Source organism: Podarcis melisellensis (genome assembly GCF_964234715.1).
Source record: "Podarcis melisellensis genome assembly, chromosome: 2".
NCBI classification, from domain to species: domain Eukaryota; kingdom Metazoa; phylum Chordata; class Lepidosauria; order Squamata; family Lacertidae; genus Podarcis; species Podarcis melisellensis.
The window spans coordinates 113832727-113855323 of record NC_138529.1 but is presented as its reverse complement, the minus strand read 5'-3'; the positions used below and the strand labels follow the sequence as shown (position 1 = coordinate 113855323).

General features: G+C 44.4%; 3 protein-coding genes and 1 long non-coding RNA gene across 4 annotated transcripts in view; 1 reads left to right on the top strand and 3 right to left on the bottom strand.

Moving 5' to 3' along the window:
• LOC309364962 (uncharacterized protein) overlaps positions 1-22597 on the bottom strand; it is a 147369-nt gene that overhangs the window by 30083 nt on the left and 94689 nt on the right. The window lies entirely within an intron of this gene.
• LOC309365336 overlaps positions 1-22597 on the top strand; it is a 130609-nt gene that overhangs the window by 31949 nt on the left and 76063 nt on the right. The window lies entirely within an intron of this gene.
• Positions 1-22597, bottom strand: part of LOC309364412 (uncharacterized protein) — a 114798-nt gene that overhangs the window by 30083 nt on the left and 62118 nt on the right. The window contains exon 2 of the mRNA XM_081901637.1: positions 700-1080. Coding sequence (XP_081757763.1) covers positions 700-1065 — 366 coding nt within the window. The 5' untranslated portion in view covers positions 1066-1080. The remainder of the gene's footprint in view (positions 1-699; positions 1081-22597) is intronic.
• LOC309364902 (uncharacterized protein) lies at positions 13548-22491 on the bottom strand. Its single transcript, XM_081902901.1, has 4 exons — positions 22459-22491; positions 19780-20160; positions 16814-17000; positions 13548-14909 (listed from the first exon to the last, which is right to left on the bottom strand). The coding sequence occupies exons 2-4, from the start codon at positions 20143-20145 to the stop codon at positions 14119-14121; spliced, it is 1344 nt and encodes a 447-aa protein (XP_081759027.1). The 5' UTR covers positions 20146-20160; positions 22459-22491; the 3' UTR covers positions 13548-14118.

Genomic DNA, 22597 nt, shown 5'->3' with positions numbered 1-22597 from the left:
ACTTCCTGACAGTAAGAGCTGTTCGACAGTGGAATTTGCTGCCAAGGAGTGTGGTGGAGTCTCCTTCTTTGGAGGTCTTTAAGCAGAGGCTTGACAACCATATGTCAGGAGTGCTCTGATGGTGTTTCCTGCTTGGCAGGGGGTTGGACTCGATGGCCCTTGTGGTCTCCTCCAACTCTATGATTCTATGACTGTTCCAATTTTTAACCCGGCTTTTCAGGCTGTGAACCTGAACCTTTTCAGTCATCTGAACCTGGCCATTATCTTAATAACTCTTGCAACAACCTTGCAAGGTAGGCCAGTCTTATTTAATGCGACTACACATGGGATTGCTGAGGCTGCAAGACGTGCCAAGATTTTTACCTCAGTGGGGAGAAAAGAGCATTTTGGAAATGGAGGCAATTTAGAGGAGGAAAACGGGGTTTGGTGGAAGGTCACCTCTTCTGACACTGCTTCTGCTCTGTTAAAATTCAGAGTCCCTTGCAGCTGTTTAAGTAAAGTAAGAACAGCAGGAGATATGATCGCAAACCTCCCATGTATAAGAAAGTTTGGTCTAGCAAGCCTTTTTAAAGTGGATTAGAGAGAAAGAGCAGGGAGGAGGAATATTCACCACCAAAGCTAAGCAGAACCTCCATGTCGAGAGGCAGTGGACCTGTGACCTCCAGGTGCTGGAAACCCAGGTGAGAGGAGGGCACTTACCTTTCCCAGAAGCCCCTCAGTGTCTGGGAGCAGGGTCTGGTCTGTCCCCCCTCCTCTCCCACTGGGCCACCGACTGGCATCTGCAGCTCCCCTGAAGGAGAGGACACCATCCCCGGAGTGGGGAGAACTGGGAGCCTGTGGGGTTTCCCACCCTGAACGAGGGGGCTGCATCGTCTTCAGGAAATCCTGCTTCTGGGCCTCCCAGTGCTGCTGTGGCTGCCCCTCCTCTGGCTCCTGCTTAATTTGACATAAATCTGCCCGAGACAGAAGATCCCTGATGGTCCCAACTTGGCCGGTAGGAGGTTTCCTTCCTTTCCACTCCAGTCTCTCCCTTTGAATGTGTCTCCTGGGTCCCTGCTCTTCCATTTTTATGCCACCCTGCTGGAAAAGAAATAAACACAAAGTAAAATACAACACAAGAATAAAAACAAAAGCACATTTTTTAATCATTAGCCAGTTTTTGAAATATATTATTACTCTTTCTATTTCTGATGTTCAGGCTGTGAATGACAATCATTATGTCACCCAAACGCCTCCACCCAGGGACGAGGGGAAGTTATCCAAAGACTGGGGGAAACATCAATGTTTATGGAAGTACAAATAATATTTGGGGGTGGGGGAACCAAGGCAGTGGAAGGAAATCCAAAAACAACCCAGTGAGAGGACTGAGCATGTTCCGTGGACAGGGAATGCTGATCCTGGCTGCAACTTCTAGCATGTTGGAAAGGCAGCAACAGATCCTTGTATATGATTAAGGCTGCGACAGACCCACCTAACATTGAAAGTACATGGCTTCACCCAAGAAATCCTGCGAGCTGCAGTTTGTTAGGGGTGTTGAGAACTTTAGCAATAAACTACAGGTCCTGTGGTTCTCTGCTTTAAATGTATGGTATCTGCGCAGCCTAAGAAACAAATAGGCAAAAGAAATATTGACCAACAAAATCAAAGAACCCACTCCAAAATATTTTATATTTGATGGGCAAAAAATCTCTTGACTGAAGACATTGTAACTTGCAGTCCATTGGCTGCATATGGCTTGCCAAGCCTCAGGGTGTGTCCTGCTAGTCCCTGCCGTTTCCATCTCCTGATCTGATTATAGGATGAAGATCTCTGTCTGTCCTGGAGAGAAAGATGCCTAAGGGCCCTTAGAGAGATTTTTTAAACTCCAATTTCACCACAAAGCCGCACAGTGCTGAAATGGGGTAAAAGCCCTGCTCTGGAAATAAATGATCCCTCTGGCTGCTCTTTAAAGAGGATTTCTAAAGAACAATCTGATGGGTCTTTTTCCCACAGATCTCTTTGCTAATTCAGAAGGGTCTTCTTGTGCTCTTATTTCTCCTCCACCCCAGCACTGGGGTTGGAAGGTCTAAACATGCTGATTGTGTTTGCAAGACTTGTATGTATGCTAGATGTACCGGTAATCTGGTGAGTGTGTGCAGCACATGTGACTTTATGGTCTGCATCTCTTTTCTGTGTGCGCATGCATGTGCATACATTGGCCACAAAGTTCACTGAAATGTGGCCTCCAGAAGCAATGCAGCTTTAAGCCCATAAATGTTTTGCTCCTCCTGCTCTATCAGAAAGAACAATTAAATCTGAGACTATCAGGAGAGAGAACTGGATCTACAGATTTAATGTTCTCAACATCCTATGGACACAAACTGAATTGAGATTTCTCTCTAATTACTTTGAGATTTTTTTCTTAAAAATATGAAGCAGTATAGAAATGAAAGGAATAATAATCTGGACATGAATAGCTAATTTCAATTTCGCCTTCCTCAGTCTTTTACAATACTGTCTTCAACATTTTTATTATCATTAATTCATTTCCATATGCCACACTTCTTAAGAATTCTCCTTTCCTCTGCAATCTCAAAACTGTCACCCACTTCAACCCTCAGCCTTCATCTCAAAACTCTGCTGCCTTACTAAGGTGGAAATAAAACATTTAACGAAACAGGCTTAAGCCTCTCTCGCTGATTCACACGCAGACACAAGAGGTCACTACCTTGATAGCTTGGGAAAAGATCAGATGCGTTCTCCCGGGAATAGATCTATTAGCTGTTTTATTATCCTTGACAGATCAACAGAACCTCCATGTGTAGGCACAGTGTACCTTAATTTGGGGCAGGCAAAATATGCCATTTCCTTGCTAAATGAATCTGATGGACATCATTGCCACAAGATGCGACGATGGTGGTGGCAAAGAGAGCTTTCAAAGGCGACCAATTCACGAAGGAGGGCGATAGGTTTATCAATGGCACTGGCAGAGAAGGGGGGATCAGGAGGGGTTGTAGAGTGAGAACCCCCACCCCCGCTGCAGTGCTCTTCCATTCCCCCCGCCTCCCCTTCCCTCTCCGCCGTGGGGAGGACCGTCGAAATGGGCTGGGCTCCCTGCTGAGGGACAGGGAGAGGGGCGGCAAAAGCCCCAGCTACGCCGCTGATCCGTGAGCGACTATATGCATCGTCCATCGGGAAGCAGCAGCTGCCTTGGACCCCTCATTCTGCCCCTTGAGCTCAGGACTGAAGGGAGCAGCTCCCCAGGGTCTCCGGCAGGGTCCGTGCCAGCCTGAGCCAGAGATGTTTGCCCCTGTGCCCTCCTGCAGATGCCCTGCCCCTCAGCTGCGCCCCTTCCCCTTCCTGCCCGGTTGGGGGGGGCGCCCTGCAGCCTCTAGCTGGGCTCGGGGCCTCATCCTGCCAGGGCCACGTGCTCTCCTCCTCCTCCTCCCCCCCCCCGCCTCCTGCACCTCGGACTCCTCGCTCCGTCCCTGCAGCGGAATCCGGCTCCTCTCCGGGGAAACTCGGCAGGCCACTGCCCGCTATTCCTCCGCTCTCCTCGGCGGGGGACAGGAAAGTGCAGCCGCTCTCGAGTCCCCCTGGCTGGCCCCGTTTCCTGCCTCTGTGAGCATCGGAGCTCGCTGGCTGTGGGTTGGGCCCTGGGAGGCTTCGAGGCTGGATGCGGCCCCTTGCGCTGTCCCTCAAAATTTATTGTATCATTGGAATCTACCTGGCATCTTATAAGATATCCAGAATGTTGCACAAATAAGTCCCCTTATGATCCGATGTGCAGTCACTGGTTTCCTCATCAGTAAATCTTTTCAGAAAGCTGGGACGATCCCACCCTGCAGCCATAGCTGTCAACTTTCAGATTTGAAAATAAGGGATCAGCAGCCTCACCTGTCCCGGGGACAGTCTACAGGATATCTAACAATCCGGGATAGCAGCGGGAAATGGCACTGGAATAAGGGAATTTCCCGCCAAAAAAAAGAGGGAAGGTTGACAGCTATGCCTGCAGCCCGAATGGGTAGCTGGAGGAGGCAGTCCAGTTCCCAGCTCTGCTGGTTGGGATCATGCAATCACTTAGCTCCAGCAACCGACCTTTCCAAACCCTCCAACATTTCTCTGATGAAAATAGGAACATCCCTTTCCATAAATATAATTTTCCTATTTATACACCGCACATCTTATTACGCTGCTCCAGCCACTCTGGGAAGTTTCCAACATATATAAAAAACATAATAAAACATTAAACATTAAAAAACTTTCCTATACACAGTGGCGTAGCATGGGTTGTCAGCACCCGGGGCAAGGCAAGTAATTTGCGCCCCCTAACCCGTGGATTTGCGCCCCCTAACCCTAACCCCCAGATGTTGCGCCCGGTGTGGCTGGCCCCCCTGCACCCCCCACGCTACGCCACTGCCTATACAGGATTGCCTTCAGAGGGCCGGGGGTTGGATAACTCCATTCTCTAATTCTAAACAGTGGCACTTGGAGGGTTTCCTCTTTCCCTGCTTTTTCATTCACTGCCTCTGGTCTCCTGCATCCATTTAGCAGAGGAGGGGAGCGTTTTTGGCTTTCATACTTCTCCACTCCCCACCCCACCCCCAATATAACCAAAAGCACAATATAACCAAAAACACACACACCATTTGGGAGTGAGGACCAAAAAAATAAAATCGTTTTATATATTTTATTACTTATTTTTGCATTTCAATCTACTGTATCTATAAATTTTATTGTTTATAGCCAATGGCCACCACAATACAATATGAGCACAAATCACACAGCTGCAAAACAAAAGACATTGCATGCACCAGACCAGGATAAATCTATAGCGTACAAAATTAATGTTCACATTTCTTTCAATGGGAAGGATATAGGGCAGCAGAGCCAAGGTGGTGGGGTCCAGAGTGGAGTTTCTTTCATCCTTGACTGTCTGCCCTGCTGGCTGAAGCTGATGGGAACTTGACAACAACATCTGGGGACATCTCAATGACTATTCTGTGATATACAAAATCTACAAAGGATTAAGGCACTGATCCAGAAGAGAATGAACTGAGAAGAGGCCCCACTGAATTATCTGAAGTGAAACAGAGGAAGATCATTACATAATAATAATAATAATAATAATAATAATAATAATAATAATAATAATTTATTATTTATACCCTGCCCATCTGGCTGAGTTTCCCCAGCCACTTTGGGCGGCTTCCAATCAAGTGTTAAAAACAGTACAGCATTAAATATCAAAAACTTCCCTAAACAGGGATGCCTTCAGATGTCTTTTAGGATAGGATAGCTGCTTATTTCCTTCACATCTGAAGGGTGGGTGTTGGCTTCCTAACTATAAGCTACTCTGTTTGGATATCATAAAAATTCACAGACAGACAGACTTTAATGTTGTATACAGTGTAAGGTTGGGGAATTGAGAGGTGGGGAGAGCAAGCGGGGGGGGGGGCAGGACACTTTCATTATTTTACAAAGTTCATATGCAAGGTGTTTGTGTCAGTGTGACATGGGTAGCTTCTCTTCCTTTTCATTTATTAGTTTTCATTGGCAGTGAGAAAGATCGGGGGGCCCAGGGCATAGTTGGTTGCCTTCAGTGACTGCAGTAAAGGTGGTGGAGGCTGAACCATTTTGAGGAAGAGATTGTTGTAATTCTTGGTTTGGTCCTTCAAGTAAAGATAAAGGTAAAAGGACCCCTGACCATTAGACCCAGTTGTAGACAACTCTGGGGTTGCGGCGCTCATCTCGCTTTACTGGTTGAAGGAGCCGGTGTACAGCTTCCGGGTCATGTGGCCAGCATGACTAAGCTACTTCTGGTGAACCAGAGCAGCGCACAGAAATGCCGTTTACCTTCCCGCCAGAGCGGTACCTATTTATCTACTTACACTTTGATGTTCTTTCGAACTGCTAGGTTGGCAGGAGCAGGGACCGAGCAACGGGAGCTCACCCCGTCGCGGGGATTTGAACTGCCGACCTTCTGATCGGCAAGCCCTAGGCTCTGTGGTTTAACAAACAGCACCACCCGCGACCCTTCAAGTACTTGTTGAAGTACCCTTCAAGTACTTGCTGTTAAAGTTGTTCTGTGGAATTCCTGATCTGGACCTTGTGTGGAAGTGAATTCTCTCCATCACAAAAATAAGTTTTGAAGCTTTACTGCAGAACAGTCTTAAACAGTCTAACAATAAGATAAGCATGATAAAGTAGCACATTGCAAACAATGTTCAGTCCTTTATGTAATTCAGTCAGCTTTCCTATCCCTGTTCCCAGAGGGAGATCCTAAGCTTCTTCAACATTGCATGACTTATTTGCAACTGCTGCTGCTGCTTCTCCTAGCCATCTCCAGCAAGAACACACTGGCTTCTCAAGTTCAAGCTTCCTTCCGTGAGAGCTCTGCAGCTTATGCCTCCAGCGATGAGTTATGAGGAAAGATCCAGCCTCCTCTGAGGCTTCTGTCAGAGTGGAGCCTAAGTCTAAGAGAAACTTCCCTTTATAGTATTTTTATTACAATGCATTCAAGGACAGCATTATATGTACATTAAACTTATAGCACTTGTTCCCTTCCAAGTAACAATGACACTTACAAGCAGGTTGTCACTTTCTTTTTCTATGTCTGCTCCGTATGCCCCAATGTTCTCTCTCTTTCCCCTCAAATGCTCCAGGCGACCACAGATGAGTGTCTAAAGAGAAACCAAAAGCTCAGAGTTTGGGGGTGGGGTGAAGCCTTGAACATCAGGTTGCCTCCTAGTGCCTGGGGGGCCAGCTATTAGATTTCTATTTGGTAAGTGTTGTAGGAGTTTTAAGGTATTTTACCTGTATATTTAAAAAACAAGGCTCTTGTGAGATGTTTCATTATTTTGTTATTCTGACATTGCATTGCACAGGAGCACCTTTGCACAGCTGTTTGAATTTTTTTATGAAAAAAGAATAAGAATGCATTCGAAAGGGTTTCTTTAGAAGCAGAACAAGTATTTTATTTTTAATAACAGAGGAAATGATGCCCAATTCTTAGTGCTCATCCTGGCTTTAAGATTAGCAGTCACAAAAACCCTCACAAAAAGCTATGAAATGATTTTGTTAGCAAGATTCAAGGTTAATTCCTGCCTTGTATTCCTGGGCTGCCTCTTCCTTGAGAACCAAAATTTTAAAAGATGATGCTGTTAAGGTGCTATACTCAATATGCCAGCAACTTTGGAAAACTCAGCAGTGGCCAGAGGATTGGAGAAGGTCAGTCTACATCCCAATCCCAAAGAAGGGCAGTGCCAAAGAATGTTCCAACTACCGCACAATTGCACTCATTTCACACGCTAGCAAGGTTATGCTTAAAATTCTACAAGGCAGGCTTAAGCAGTATGTGGACTGAGAACTCCCAGAAGTTCAAGCTGGATTTCAAAGGGGCAGAGGAACCAGAGACCAAATTACAAACATGCGCTGGATTATGGAGAAAGCTAAGGAGTTCCATAAAAACATCTACTTCTGCTTCACTGACTACATAAAAGCCTTTGACTGTGTCGACCACAGCAAACTATGGCAAGTTCTTAAAGAAATGGGAGTGCCTGATCACCTCATCTGTCTCCTGAGTGTTATGGAAAAATCTAGGTGTGAGGCTGTTCAGTCAAACCAGCTCATTGGGAAGAGCCCGCGAGTCCCTTGTGGAATAAAGGAAGGAATCCAGCCACCAACTGGAGCAAATAGCTGTAGACCAAAGTTTATTGCGCAACAGGTTCAAAGAGGAATTTTGAACCCCAAGCATGGGGTGACAAAGACTTTTAAAACTTTCCCACCATATCCCAGAATAAAGTTCGTAGAGCATCATTGCTACATGATTGTTACATCACTGACATGTCACAATAGCGGAGGGGTAGACAGGGGTTACACTAGTCTAACCTTGGCAAACATGTCCAGACAAGTCCTTGATAAAAGATTAGCATAAGCATGCCCATGTCAGGGCAAGACTCAGGTATAAGATTAGCATAGGCAAACACCTCTGAAGTCCCATCACCCAAAGTACAATAGAACTTCCTTTGCATGTCTGGCCCCTTGGCAGGTTTGGTGATGGGATTAGGCTTTCCTTGGCCCAGCTCAGCAACTGTCACCCCTGGACACTTCCTGTAGTCCTTTTTCAAGGGGAAAATAGCTTTGGAATGGAGGAAACTGGCAAAGGAGTTGATTTTATATTATTTTTAAAGCTAGGTACCGTATTTTTCGCTCTTTAAGACGCATCAGACCACAAGACGCACCTAGTTTTTGGAGGAGGAAAACAAGAAAAAAAGTATTCTGAATCTCAGAAGCCAGAACATCAAGAGGGATCGCTGCGCAGTGAAAGTAGCAATCCCTCTTGCTGTTCTGGCTTCTGTGAGAACTGTGCAGCCTGCATTCACTCCATAAGACCCACACACATTTCCCCTTACTTTTTAGGAGGGAAAAAGTGAGTCTTATAGAGCAAAACATACGGTAACTTCCCTGAGCTGTCAAGTTGAAAGGATACATTCAGGCATAATATCTGTAACATTTAATAACTTTAAAGATGTGCCCCCTAATTTCCTTAACATAAGAAATCTATATGTGGGACAAGAAGCTACAGTTAAAATTAGATATGGAACAACTGATTGGTTCAAAATTGGGAAAGAGTACAACAAGGCTGTATATTGCTCCCCGCTTATTTAACTTATATGCGGAATTCAACATGCGAAAGGCTGGAGTGGATGAATCCCAAGCCAGAATTAAGATTGCCGGAAGAAATATCAACAACCTCAGATATGCAGATGACACAACCTTGATGGCAGAAAGCGAGGAGGAATTAACCTCTTAATGAGGTTGAAAGAGGAGACCACAAAATAAGGTCTGAAGCTCAAGATCAAAAAACCGAAGATGATGGCCACTGGTCCCATCACCTCCTGGCAAATAGAAGGGGAAGAAATGGAGGCAGTGAGAGATTTTACTTTCTTGGGCTCCATGATCACTGCAGATAGTGACAGCAGTCACGAAATTAAAAAGCGCCTGCTTCTTGGGAGAAAAGCAATGACAAACCTAGACAGCATCTTAAAAAGCAGAGACATCACCTTGCCAACAAAGGTCCGTAAAGTTAAAGCTATGATTTTCCCAGTAGTGAGGTATGCAAGTGAGAGCGGGACGATAAAGAAGGCTGATTGCCGAAGAATTGATGCATTTGAATTATGGAGCTGGAGGAGACTCTTGAGAGTCCCATGGACTGCAAGAAGATCAAACCTATCCATTCTGAAGGAGATCAGCCCTGAGTGCTCACTGGAAGGAAACATGCTGAAGCTGAGGTTTCAATATTTATTTTTTTTAATGATGTTTATTGAAAAGTTTTTTTAAAAAAAGAAACACATAAAAAACAATAAAAACACAAACAAACAAACAAACAAAAACAACAAGTATAAATTCAAACCATAATTTCAAATCCTAATTTCACTGACCTCCTCACACCTCCCCCTTCTGTATTCTAATCTCATTTATCTTATCAGCAAATCCATTCCCACATTTCCCATAATTTTCATTAATTTCGTTCTTTTCTCCCTAGATCAATTCCCCTGTAAACCCCTAATTTTTAAACCCATATCTTTTTAGTCTTCATTTAATTTTATAATATTTATTAAGATAGTCTTTAAACTTCTTCCAATCCTCTTCCACTGTCTCTTTGTCCTGATCTCGGATTCTGCCCGTCATCTCTGCCAGTCCCATATAGTCATCTTCATCTGCCATTCTTCCAGAGTGGGTAGATCTGGTGTCTTCCAATACTTTGCAATAAGGATCCTTGCTGCTGTGGTAGCATACATAAAAAAGATTCTGTCTTTCTTTGACACCACATGGCTAACCATACCCAGGAGAAAGGCTTCTGGTTTCTTCAAAAAAGTATACTTAAATACCTTTTTCATTTCATTATATATCATTTCCCAGAAAGCCTTAATCCTTGGGCATGTCCACCAGAGGTGAAAGAATGTACCTTCATTTTCTTTACATTTCCAACATTTATTATCTGGTAAGTGGTATATTTTTGCAAGCTTGACTGGGGTCATGTACCACCTATAGATCATTTTCATAATATTCTCTCTCAAGGCATTACATGCCGTGAATTTCATACCAGTGGTCCACAACCTTTTCCAGTCAGCAAACAAAATATTATGACCAATGTCTTGGGCCCACTTAATCATAGCTGATTTAACTGTTTCATCCTGCGTGTTCCACTTCAACAGCAAGTTATACATTTTTGACAAATTCTTGGTATTGGGTTCTAGCAACTCTGTTTCCAGTTTTGATTTTTCCACCTGAAAGCCCATTTTCCTATCCAGTTTATAGACCTCCAGTATCTGATAATAATGAAGCCAATCACGGACTTTGTCTTTTAGATTCTCAAAACTCTGCAACTTCCATTTGTCATCCTCCTGTTCTAAGATTTCACAATATTTTGGCCAGTTAGCCTCCATATTAAGTTTTTTCAAAGCTTTTGCCTCCATTGGTGACAGCCACCTTGGAGTTTTATTCTCCAGCAAATCTTTATATTTCATCCAAACATTATATAATGCTTTCCTGACAATATGGTTTTTAAAACCTTTATGCACCTTAACCTTGTCATACCACAAATATGCATGCCACCCAAAAAAATTATTGAATCCTTCCAAGTCCAAAATGTCTGTGTTCTCGAGAAGCAGCCAGTCTTTTAACCAGCAGAAAGCTGCTGATTCATAATAAAGTTTCAAATCCGGCAGGGCAAATCCCCCTCTTTCCTTTACATCAGTTAAAATCTTAAATTTTATCCTGGGTTTTTTGCCCTGCCAGATAAATTTAGAAATGTCTTGCTGCCAACCCTTAAAACAGTCCATCTTGTCCACAATTTGCAAAGTTTGAAACAAAAACAACATTCTAGGCAATACATTCATCTTTATAACAGCTATTCGACCAGACAAGGAAAGCTTTAAGTTTGACCAAATTTCTAAGTCTTTTTTCACTTGTTTCCAACATTTCTCATAGTTATCTTTAAATAGGTTAATATTTCTAGCTGTCATGTTGATCCCCAAATATTTTACACTCTTAACCACAGTTAAACCTGTCTCATTCTGAAACTTCTCTTTCTCAGTATCTGTTAAATTTTTCTCTAATACCTTAGTTTTTAACTTGTTTAATTTAAACCCTGCCAATTGACCAAATTCTTGCATCAGTTCCAAAACTCTTTTAGTACTAGATTCTGGCTCTTGTAATGTAAGTACCAAATCATCTGCAAAAGCCCTCAATTTATATTGTTTCGCTCCGACCTGAACCCCTTTAACCAACTGGTCCTTTCTTATCATATTTAACAAAACCTCTAGGACCGAAATAAAGAGTAGCGGGGAAATTGGGCACCCCTGGCGTGTCCCTTTCTCAATTTTGAGTTCTTCCGTAATCACATTGTTCACTATAAGCTTAGCCTTTTGTTCAGAGTAAATTGCGCCTATACCGTTTTCAAACCCTTGACCTACCCCCATACCATGGAGATTCTTCTTCATGAAGGTCCTAGAAATGTTATCAAAGGCTTTCTCCGCGTCCACAAATATCAATACAAGTTTTGTATTTATATTAACTTCTAGCATCTCCAAAATGTCTATGATGTTCCTCACATTATCTGATAAGTGTCTTCTCGGGAGAAAGCCTGCTTGATCCCTATGAATCTCCCCTATCAATACCTTTTTCAATCTTCTAGCTAGAATGTCAGCAAAGATTTTGTAATCCACGTTTAGTAAAGAAATTTGGCGGTAGTTCTTAAGTTGAGTCTTCTCAGTCTCTGTCTTCGGTATAAGCGTGATGTAGGCCTCTTTCCACGTATCAGGTGCCTTTTTCCCCTCAAGGATCTTGTTGCAGACTTCCTTTAAAGGTTGTAGTATCCATTCCTTTAAAGCTTTATAATATTTGGAAGTCAGTCCATCAGGCCCCGGAGATTTGCCCAGTTGCATACTCTGAATGGCACTCTCTATTTCTTGTTCTGTTATTTTCTGATTCAAAAGTACTTTACCCTCACTCGAAATTTCCTTCAATCCATTTTTCTTCAAAAATTGTTCTATATCGGAGTCTTTTTGTGGCCCTTGTGCGTATAATTGTTTAAAATATCTCTGGAAACATCTTCTAATTTCAGTTGGATTATAGATGTTCTTTCCATCCACTTCCAAATTTGTCACTGTATTCAATTTTTGTCTCTTCTTCAATTGCCAAGCCAGAAATTTACCACATTTATCAGCAGATTCGAAGGTCTTTTGTCTCATTTGTTTAATTTTCCATTCTATTTCTTGATTCATCAATTCCATATACTGGACCTGATATAATTTAATTTCTCTCAAGATCTCCTGAGACTTTGGTTTTGATCTTAATTTCTTTTCTCCTTCTTTTATCTTTTCCAAAATCTTGTCCTTTATCGCATTCTGGCTTCTCTTTTTTAATACATTTTGTTGTATCAAGAACCCTCTCATAACAGCTTTACTTGCGTCCCAGATTACTCTTTTTTCAACCTTGGTCTTCAGATTAATTTCAAAATAGTCTCTCAATGTTTTTTGGGCCTTTTTACAAAATTCTTTATCTCTGAATAGGGTGTCATTCATTCTCCATCTAAAGGTACCAGCTGTTGTTTGGTTCATTTCCATCTTCACAGCGTTATGGTCAGAGAAAGTTTTTGGGCAGATTTCCACTTTTTTTATATTTGGTGCCAGTCCTCTAGTAACCCATATTTGGTCAATCCTAGTCCAGGTCATTTTGGCTTCAGAAAAGAAGGTTCCCTCTCTTTCAAGGGGATTCTTTGTTCTCCAAATGTCAACCAAGTCCATATTGTCAGTCAGTTCGAAAAAAGTTTTTGGAAGTCTTCCATCCTTCGATATTACTTGTCTTTGCGCTTTGTCCATGTTTGTGGAAACAACTCCATTCATATCTCCCATCAAAATTACGTTCCATTCTAAAAAGTCCAATAAGATCTCATGCAACTTCTTGAAGAATTCAGATTTACCTTCATTTGGTGCGTACACCCCTACAATCAAAAATTTCTGTCCTTGAATTTGAATTTCAATTGCCAAATATCTTCCTTGTTCATCTTTAAACATCAATTTCGGCATCAATTTGTCTTTTGCATATATAACAACTCCTCTTTTTTTCACTCTATCAGATGAGACAAATTCTTGTCCTAGTTTTTTGTTAATAAGTAATCTATGAGTTCTCATCACATGTGTCTCTTGTAAGCAAATTAAGTCCAATTGTTGTTTGTTTAATATATGGAATACATTCTTTCTTTTTCGAGGAATGTTCAAACCATTACAATTCCAGCTCAGAAGTCGCAAAGCCATGATAGGATTATTTGCTTACTCCTCCAACAGCTCCTAATGGTTGTTCCTCTTCTGTTGGTAGCTGCAATCCAAACGATAAGTTTGCTAGGCCCAAGATTCCTTTTCCCGATGGTGGTGGTTCCTCTCCAGCTTCCGCATCCTTCACAAGATCTTCTTCGTGGTCTCTCAGAAACTTGTCTTTGTCGCTCAGTGTCTTAATTCTTATTTTTCCCCCCTGTATTTAAAAGACAAACCTTGAGGTGAGGTTTCAATATTTTGGCCACCTCATGAGAAGAGAAGGCTCCCTGGAAAAAGTTGTTGATGTTGCAGCCCCAGGTAGAGTGTGTTAAAGTAACTGCTGCGAAATGTGGCACCAGACTGCTTTCTTTTGACACCAAGGGTCCTCTTCTGGGGCTGAAAGCATTGGCATGGTTTGATTTTGTCAGTATTGCAAGGAAGCATAGAAGGAAAGGTAAAAAACACCTATGCAGTTTATTAATGTATCTGTGGTTTTCCCCCTGTGTGAGTTTGCTGATGTCTTCTAAGTTTTCCACCTTCACTGAAGCTCTTTCCACATTCCATACATTGAAATGGTTTCTCCCTTGTGTGACTTTGTTGGTGTCTTCTAAGTTTCCCACTTGTACTGAAGCTCTTTCCACATTCAATACATTTAAATGGTTTTTCCCCTGTGTGAGTTCGTTGGTGTACTCTAAGTTCTCCACTTCGACTGTAGCTCTTTCGACATTCCATACATTTAAATGGTTTCTCCCCTGTGTGAGTTCGTTGGTGTATTCTAAGTGATCCACTTCGACTGTAGCTCTTTCCACATTCAATACATTTAAATGGTTTTTCCCGTGTGAGTAAGTTGGTGTACTCTAAGTTCTCCACTTCGACTGAAGCTCTTTCCACATTCCATACATTTAAATGGTTTCTCCCCTGTGTGAATTCGTTGGTGTATTCTAAGTTCTCCACTTTGACTGTAGCTCTTTCCACAATCCACACATTTATATGGTTTCTCCCCTGTGTGAGTTCGTTGGTGTATTCTAAGTGTCCCACTTCGACTAAAGCTCTTTCCACAATCCACACATTCAAATGGTTTCTCCCCTGTGTGAGTTCGTTGATGTATTCGAAGTTTTCCACTTTCACTGAAGCTCTTTCCACATTCCATACATTTAAATGGTTTTTCCCCTGTATGAGATCGTTGGTGTATTCTAAGATGTCCACTATCACTGAAGCTCTTTCCACATTCAATACATTTAAATGGTTTCTCCCCTGTGTGAGTTCGTTGGTGTATTCTAAGTGATCCACTATCACTGAAGCTCTTTCCACATTCTATGCATTTAAATGGTTTTCCCCCTGTGTGAGTTTGTTGGTGTATTCTAAGTTTCCCAGTGGTACTGAAGCTCTTTTCACATTCAATACATTCAAATGGTTTCTCCCCTGTGTGAGTACGTTGGTGTATTCTAAGTGCTTGACTATGACTAAAGCTCGTTCCACACTTCATACATTCAAATAGTTTCTCTCCTTTGTGAGTTTGTTCTTGTATCCTCAGTTTCTTTGTTCTTCCCAATGAATTGACAGGTGGCTCCATAGAATTCTGACTTTCATCTTCCTCACCTGTTTGGGAGTCTGGGAGGGGGAAAAAACCTGTTAGACTTTCAAGAAAGACAAAAAGGGAACTGAACAGATGTCAATTCCAATCTGCACCTTCTCTCATTTTAACGCCTTCATTCTCCACTGTCCTCTCTAGGTTCTAGGTTCCATATTTTTTGAAAAGCAGATGAGATAATGGCAGGAGCAACACATGATCACTCGATTCGAACTTAATAAAGCACCATCGTTTTATAATACAGATCTATGGTGGAATTGCCTAATTAGACCCATCTATTTTTTCTTTCTGAAGTGAAGAAATGATCTCAGGCTCAAGTAACGGTATTTCCCTTGTGAAATAAATAAAACATAAGTGCTACATGTAACTGTAAAAATATTGCAATATATTGGAAGCTAAGAAGAGCCTGCTGGATCAGGCAAAGGCCCACCTAGTCCAGCATCCTCTTCTCACAGAGGCCAACCAGATGCCTGTGGGAAACCGGCAAGCAGGATTGGAGCACAAGAGTCTTCTCTGCCTTCCGGTGCTTTCCAGAAACTAGTATTAAGAAGCGTTATTGCCTAGACCACGAGGGCAGAGCAGAGACGTCAGTCTTATCCTTTTCTTTAAGCTATCCAAGCTGCTGGCCATCACTGTCTCCTGTAGGATAGATTCCATAGATGAACTACGCTTCTGTTTATTCATCTTTTGCAGCCCTTATGTAAATGTATTATGGCTTAAGCTTTTGTGGGCTGCAGTCTGACAAAGTGGACTCTTGACCAGGAAAGCTGGTGCCACTATAAACCTCTGAGTCTCTTTGTTGGCTTTGTGTACTTATTTTCAAATTTGCACCAAGGTTGTACCACAGTATCTCCATGGAAGCTTAGGGACGGACAAAATTACAGGGTGTCAGCTCCGCGAATCTCAAGCCTCTCGTGGCTCCGCTGACAGAGCCTGAGAACGCAAGAGATGGGATTCAGTTGGAATGTGAAGCAGGGGAGGAGCAGCCAAGCTGCAGCAGGAGCAAAGAACAAAGAAGCAGGAAGAGGGGGTGCCGGGGGGGGGGCACAGACTGTTATCTCCAGTTTGAGCTCTGACACAGAGACCCTGGAAACAGCCTGTCCAAAAAATCATAGGCTCGAGAGAATCTGCGAGAAGAGGGGAAAAGAAAGCGAAAGTGGGGGCTTCTTTGCTGGAGGACTCGGCAACTGCAAGCTGGGATGAACAGGCTGAAGACTGAGCTCCACAGTGATTTGTGAGTTTGAGCAATAAACCTGAGATAATTACTACTGGAGTTGTCTCGCGTCTGTGCATGAGAAACAAGCCATTACACAGGGGCGCTATAAATTATAATCCCACTCCCTCCCTCCCTCCCTCCCTTTCACAAACAACCCCAGTCTGTAAGATTGGCAAGTTTACACAGTTTGTTTATCAAACCAGCCACTCTTGGACTTTATATGCCCAATCCTAAGTGCACAGCCTCCATCCACAGGAATTGTGTATCATGATAACTGGTCCTTTGTCCCTTAACCCCACCAAACTGGGAAGGTGCATGCATTTATTGTGTTTTGATGCTAGTGGAATGTATCATTCTGACCCTGTCTATAAAAAATAAGAGTAATAGAAACAATTTAAATACATTAATTATAAATAATTATGTGAAGCATTTCATTCCCCTTCACCGATTTTTCAGGATTGGTGTGCAACATAATTATCATCAATTATTCTTGCCATTGAAATAACACCTAAGATTTCAAAGCCTGGAGGAAGAAAATCTGCCCCCACTACTTTAGGAAAAGGATTCAAGTAACAAAGAGCTGCTTTGGAGAAGGCCTCACCCCTTCCTTCTTCCTGCCAGGAACTTCCATTTGTCTCCTTTCCATCTTTTCCTCTTTCTCCCTCCACCATCTATCCCTGTCCCCATCTCCTCTCCCCTGGAACTCACCAGATTTCTCCAAGGGTCCTGGGAGGGAATGCTCAGAGGTTGTGGGGAGGGATGCGGGAGACAGCCTGACCAGGTCAACCGTCCATCTTCCTCCTTCCATCCTGGCCAGGGTTGCAGGTTCAGTCTCAGCTAGGTTTGCAGGTTCAGCTTCCTGAGGAGCGCAGAATCCAGAGCAAGTTGCAGCTTCCTGGGAGGGAGGGAAGAAGAAGAAGCCAAGGGAGTCTGAGAGCCCCTGCAGGGATTCTCCTGCCCGAGACATTCTGCTGCCCCTGGAGAAGCCCCAATTGGGCACCCCCTAGCGGAAAAAAACGCTAATTGTATCCTTAAATTCTTCAGAGCACAAGGGGGTTTCTTCATTCCCGCAGCTCTAAAATTATACAAGGCCAAAACTTTGGCACAACTGCTCTATGGTTCCTTTTTGGCTCCACCTTCCTCTGCTTTCTCCCCACTTGAGAGAGTTCAATCCAGACTTCTTAGAGCTCTCCTCCAAGTCCCCAGATGTGTCTCAAACGCATGGGTTAGATTGGAAACGGGGATGATGAGAGTGGAGGCTAGCATCTGCCTAACATCAATTTACAAATGGCTGACATTGAACCTGCTCCCCTGAAGGATAGCCCCATTGATCCTCTGTGACCAATTCCAGTCGGGCTGGCAGACTGCAGTCCTGAACACCCTCCGGAAACTGGGTTTTGCCCTTCAAGCCCTTCTAAGTCTGGGCTTGGGCCAGGCAAAAGCTACATTCAGGCAAAGAATATTAGACACTGAGAGACAGCAGGACTGTGCAAGGTGCCCCAACTATAGAATTGGAGAAATCGAGAGAGATATAGCCGCACTGGCAGCATATCTCTACTTTCTCGTATCTAGGGATGCAAGAAGGGCCTTTACACTCGCCAGAGGCTCGGCTCTTCCCTCGCTGGTCCTGGATGAAGCCTTTAGAAGGGTCCCGTATGCTCAGAGACTTTGCACCTGTCCACTGGGAGAGATAGGAAGCCCAGAACACTTGTTCTTTAAATGTCCCTTTTATGAAGAGGCACGTAGTAAGATCATGGATCCCCTACTGGTGAGGATAGCCGATCTCCCGCAAAAGCAAAAATTTGACCTTTTGCTGTTAGGCAAAGATCAAAAGATGACCTGGATGGTTGCCAGATTTTGTGTACATTTCTGTGTACATCGCCCAACTCAAAATAGTCTGACATGAAAAGCCCCAAACACGGTTCCATGGGTGACTCTGAGACAACTCCCTGGGACAGTTTATTGTTGTACATTGTTTCTAAATTTAGCGTTGAACATTGTTTTAATTGTCTGTTTTAACCATATTTGCACAGCAGTTTCTAATGTTGTGAGTGTCCTCTATTTAAGAGGCTTCTACTCTGCAGTCTCTTATAGTTGTTTTAACTGCGAGTCTTTTAGTTCTTATGCTCTTACAGTTGTTTTAACTGTGTGTCTTTCTTTGTTTTTAGTTCTTATCTGTTTTAATTATCAGGGTTTTTTTATCCATCCATTATCCGTGTTTAATCTTGTATTTTATTTATATGTTTTATCCTATGCCTGTTTCCATGTCCTAATTTGTTCTAACAATTATTGGTTAAAAAAATCCTAACTGCTATTTTATCCATATGCTTTTTTAATCCTGGCCTGTGACCGTAATAAAGTTCATTCACAAGCGGGCACCCCCTTCCCAAGAGCCTCCACCCATTTTCAAATACCTTTGGCAATTCCTTTCACCTGCCTGTCCCACCTCCTTCCTAAGGCTGGCATGGTATGCACATTAGTGGCCTGAGAGTAGATCCCTTGGAATTTAAGAGTCAATCTGCAAAGGACTGCTCTGAATACATGGGTGGCCCTTGCATGGAGAAGAAGGAAGCCCCTTGCTTGCATCTGGACCCCCTCGGAGAGGCAGGGAATCCGCCCACTTGCCCCTCTTCCCTCGCTGCCTCCTCCTCTGCCCTCCTGCCCTGCAAACACCCTTTGCTCTTGTTCCTCAGGGGAGAGAGGCGGATGGTGGAAAGAGCCTTCAAACCCATCCGTTTCCTCCTCTGCTCCCCCTCCTGTCCTTTTTGGAAACAGGAGCTTTGGTCAGGAGTAAACAACATAGATGGCAAGTTCGCAAGATAAGCACTTTGGAGCACTGTTTGCTCCTACTATGCGTGTGTTTGGACCTAGAGGACAATTTGCATGTTTACACCACGTGATTCCTTAAAGAGGGCAATTCTTTAAAACCGAAGGCCATTTCTACAAAATGGAAGACTTCCGAAGGCAGCCTTTTACAAGGAAATTTTTGATGGTTTTTATTTGGTTGGAAGCTACCCAGATGGGCTGAGGCAACCCAGTCAGGTAGGCAGGATGCAAGTAATAATAATCGGCGGTTTGCATCCCTGCGATGGGGTGAGCTCCCGTTGATCGGTCCCTGCTCCTGCCAACCTAGCAGTACGATAGCACATCAAAGTGCAAGTAGATAAATAGGTACCGCTTGGGTAGGAAGGTAAACGGCATTTCCGTGCACTGCTCTGGTTCGCAAGAAGCGGTTTAGTCATGCTGGCCACATGTCCCGGAAGGTGTACGCCGGCTCCCTCGGCCAATAAAGCAAGATGAGCGCTGCAACCCCAGAGTTGGTGACGACTGGACCTAATGGTCAGGGGTCCCTTTACCTTTTTAAGCCTGTCCTGCTAGGCATGCTGATCAGAGACTCTGTCCAAACAGCCCCTTTGAATGCAACAGGGCTTCCTATTTTTACTGCTATCAGTGGGATCAGTCAAACCACGAAGCCACTGATCACCCAGTCAAATCACGAAGCCACTGATCAGCCAGAGTTTCCTGTTTTCACCAAGCACAGTTTGAAGTTAGCTTAATATCCCAGCAGGGAGGAGGAATATTCACCACCATAGCTAAACAGAACCTCCATGTCTAGAGGCAGTGGACCTGTGACCTCCAGGTGCTGGAAACCCAGGTGAGAGGAGGGCACTTACCTTTCCCAGAAGCCCCTCAGTGTCTGGGAGCAGGATCTGGTCTGCTCCCCCTGCTCTCCCACTGGGCCTCCGACTGGCATCTGCAGCTCCCCTGAAAGGGAGGACACCATCCCTGGAGTGGGGAAAATTGGGAGCCTGTGGGGTTTCCCACCTTGAACGAGGGGGCTGCATCGTCTTCAGGAAATCCTGCTTCTGGGCATCCCAGTGCTGCTGCGGCTGCCCCTCCTCTGCCTCCTGCTGAATTTGACGTAAATCTGCCCGAGGCAGAAGATCCCTGATGGCCCCAACTTGGCCGGCAGGAGGTTTCTTTCCTTTGCACTCCAGTCTCTCCCTTTGAATGGGTCTCCTGGGTCTCTGCTCTTCCATTTTTACGCCACCCTCCTGGAAAAGAAATAAACACAAAGTAAAATAAAACCCAAAAATAAAAACAAAAGCACATTTTTTAACCATTAGCCAGTTTTTGAAATATATTATTACTCTTTCTATTTCTGATGTTCAGGCTGTGAATGACAATCATTATGTCACCCAAACAACTCCACCCAAGGACGAGGGGAAGTTATCCAAAGACTGGGGGTTTATGGAAGTACAAATAATATTTTTTTGGGGGGGGGGGAACCAAGGCAGTGGGAGGGAAATCCAAAAACAACCCAGAGAGAGGACTGAGCATGTTCAGTGGGCAGGGAATGCTGATCCTGGCTGCAACTTCTAGCATGTTGGAAAGGCAGCAACAGATCTTTGTATATGAATAAGGCTGCGACAGACCCACCTAACACTTAAAAGTACACGGCTTCACCCAAGAAATCCTGCGAGCTGCAGTTTGTTAGGGGTGTTGAGAACTTCAGCAATAAACTACAGGTCCTGTGGTTCTCTGGGGGAAGCCACATCCTTTAAATCTGCACAGCCTAAGAAACTAACAAAAGGAATATTGAGCAACAAAATCTGAGAACTCACTCCAAAATATTTTAAATTTGATGGTCACAAACTCTCTTGACTGAAGACATTCTAACTTGCAGTCCACTGGCTGCATATGGCTTGCCAAGCCTCAGGGTGTGTCCTGCTAGTCCCTGCCATTTCCATCTCCTGATCTGATCATAGGATGAAGATCTCTGTCTGTTCTGGAGAGAAAGATGCCTAAGGGCCCTTAGAGAGATCTTTTAAACTCCAATTTCACCACAAAGCAGCACAGTGCTGAAATGGGGTAAAAGCCCTGCTCTGGAAATAAATGATCCCTCTGGCTGCTCTTTAAAGAGGATTTCTAAAGAACAATCTGAAGGGTCTTTTTTCCACAGATCTCCTTGCTAATTCAGAAGGGTCTTCTTGTGCTCTTATTTCTCCTCCACCCCAGGACTGGGGTTGGAAGGTCTAAACATGCTGATTGTGTTCGCAAGACTTGTATGTATGCTAGATGGCATGTCTGGTGAGTGTGTGCAGCACCTCTGGCGTGTGTGCATGTGACTTTATGGTCTGCATCTCTTTTCTGTGTGCGCATGCATGTGCATACATTGGCCACAAAGCTCACTGGAATGTGGCCTCCAGAATCAATGCATCTTTAAGGCCATAAATGTTCCTCCTGCTCTATAGGAAAGAACAATCAAATCTGAGACTATCAGGAGGAGAGAACTGGATCTACAGAGTTAATGTTCTCAACATCCTATGGACACAAACTGCAATGAGATTTTCCATTAATTGCTTTGAGATTTTTTTCCTTAAAAATATGAAGCAGCATAGAAATGAAATGAGTAATAATCTGAACATGAATAATCTGAACATAGAATCCTCCTTTCCTCTGCCTTCTCAAATCTGGTACTCACTTCAACCCTCAGCCTTCATTTGCCTTACTGAGGAAGATGGAAATAAAACCTTTAACGAAACAGGCTTAAGCCTCTCTCACTTATTTACACACAGACACAAGAGGTCACTAGCTTTGACAGCTTGGGAAAAGATCAGATGCATTCTCTGGAGTATAGATCTATCAGCTGTTTTAATTGCCGTGACAGATCAACAGAACCTCCATGTGTAGGCACAGTGTATCTTGATTTGGCGCTGGCAAAAGAAGCCATTTCCTTGCTAAGTGAATCGGATGGACATCATTGCCACAAGATGTGACGATGCTGGTGGCAAAGAGAGCTTTCAAAGGTGATCAGACCAATTCACGAAGGAGGGCGATAGGTTTATCAATGGCACTGGCAGAGGAAGAGGGGCAGGAGTAGTGATCTGCAAAGGGTGTCAGGGGGCTGCAGAGTGAGAGGGACACCTCCCTGCTGCACTGCTCTTCCTCCCCCCCCCCGCCTCCCCTTCCCTCTCCGCCGTGGGGAGGACCGTGGAAGAGGACGGGGCTCCCTGATGAGGGACAGGGACAGGGGAGGCAAAAGCCCCAGGTACGCCGCTGATCCGTGAGCGACTATATGCATCGTCCATCGGGAAGCAGCAGCTGCCTTGGACCCCTCATTCTGCCCCTTGAGCTCAGGACTGAAGGGAGCAGCTCCCCAGGGTCTCCGGCAGGGTCCGTGCCAGCCTGAGCCAGAGATGTTTGCCCCTGTGCCCTCCTGCAGATGCCCTGCCCCTCCGCTGCGCCCCTTCCCCTTCCTGCCCGGTTGGGGGGGCGCCCTGCAGCCTCTGACTCCACTCGGGGCCTGATCCTGCCAGGCCCACCTGCTCTCCTCCTCCCGCCTCCTGCACCTCGGACTCCTCGCTCCGTCCCTGCAGCGGAATCCGGCTCCTCTCCGGGGAAACTCGCCAGGCCACGGGGCCGCTGCTCCTCCGCTCTCCTCGGCGGGGGACAGGAAAGGGCAGCCGCTCCCGAGTCCCCCTGGCTGGC

Coding starts and splice junctions, on each gene's coding strand:
- LOC309364902 (XM_081902901.1), bottom strand. CDS start 20,145: ATGGAAGAGCAGAGACCCAGGAGACCCATTCAAAGGGAGAGACTGGAG. Junction 17,001..19,779: donor CTGAGGGGCTTCTGGGAAAG/GTAAGTGCCCTC, acceptor CCTCCCTCCCAG/GAAGCTGCAACTTGCTCTGG. Junction 14,910..16,813: donor AGGACCCTTGGAGAAATCTG/GTGAGTTCCAGG, acceptor TCCCCCTCCCAG/ACTCCCAAACAGGTGAGGAA.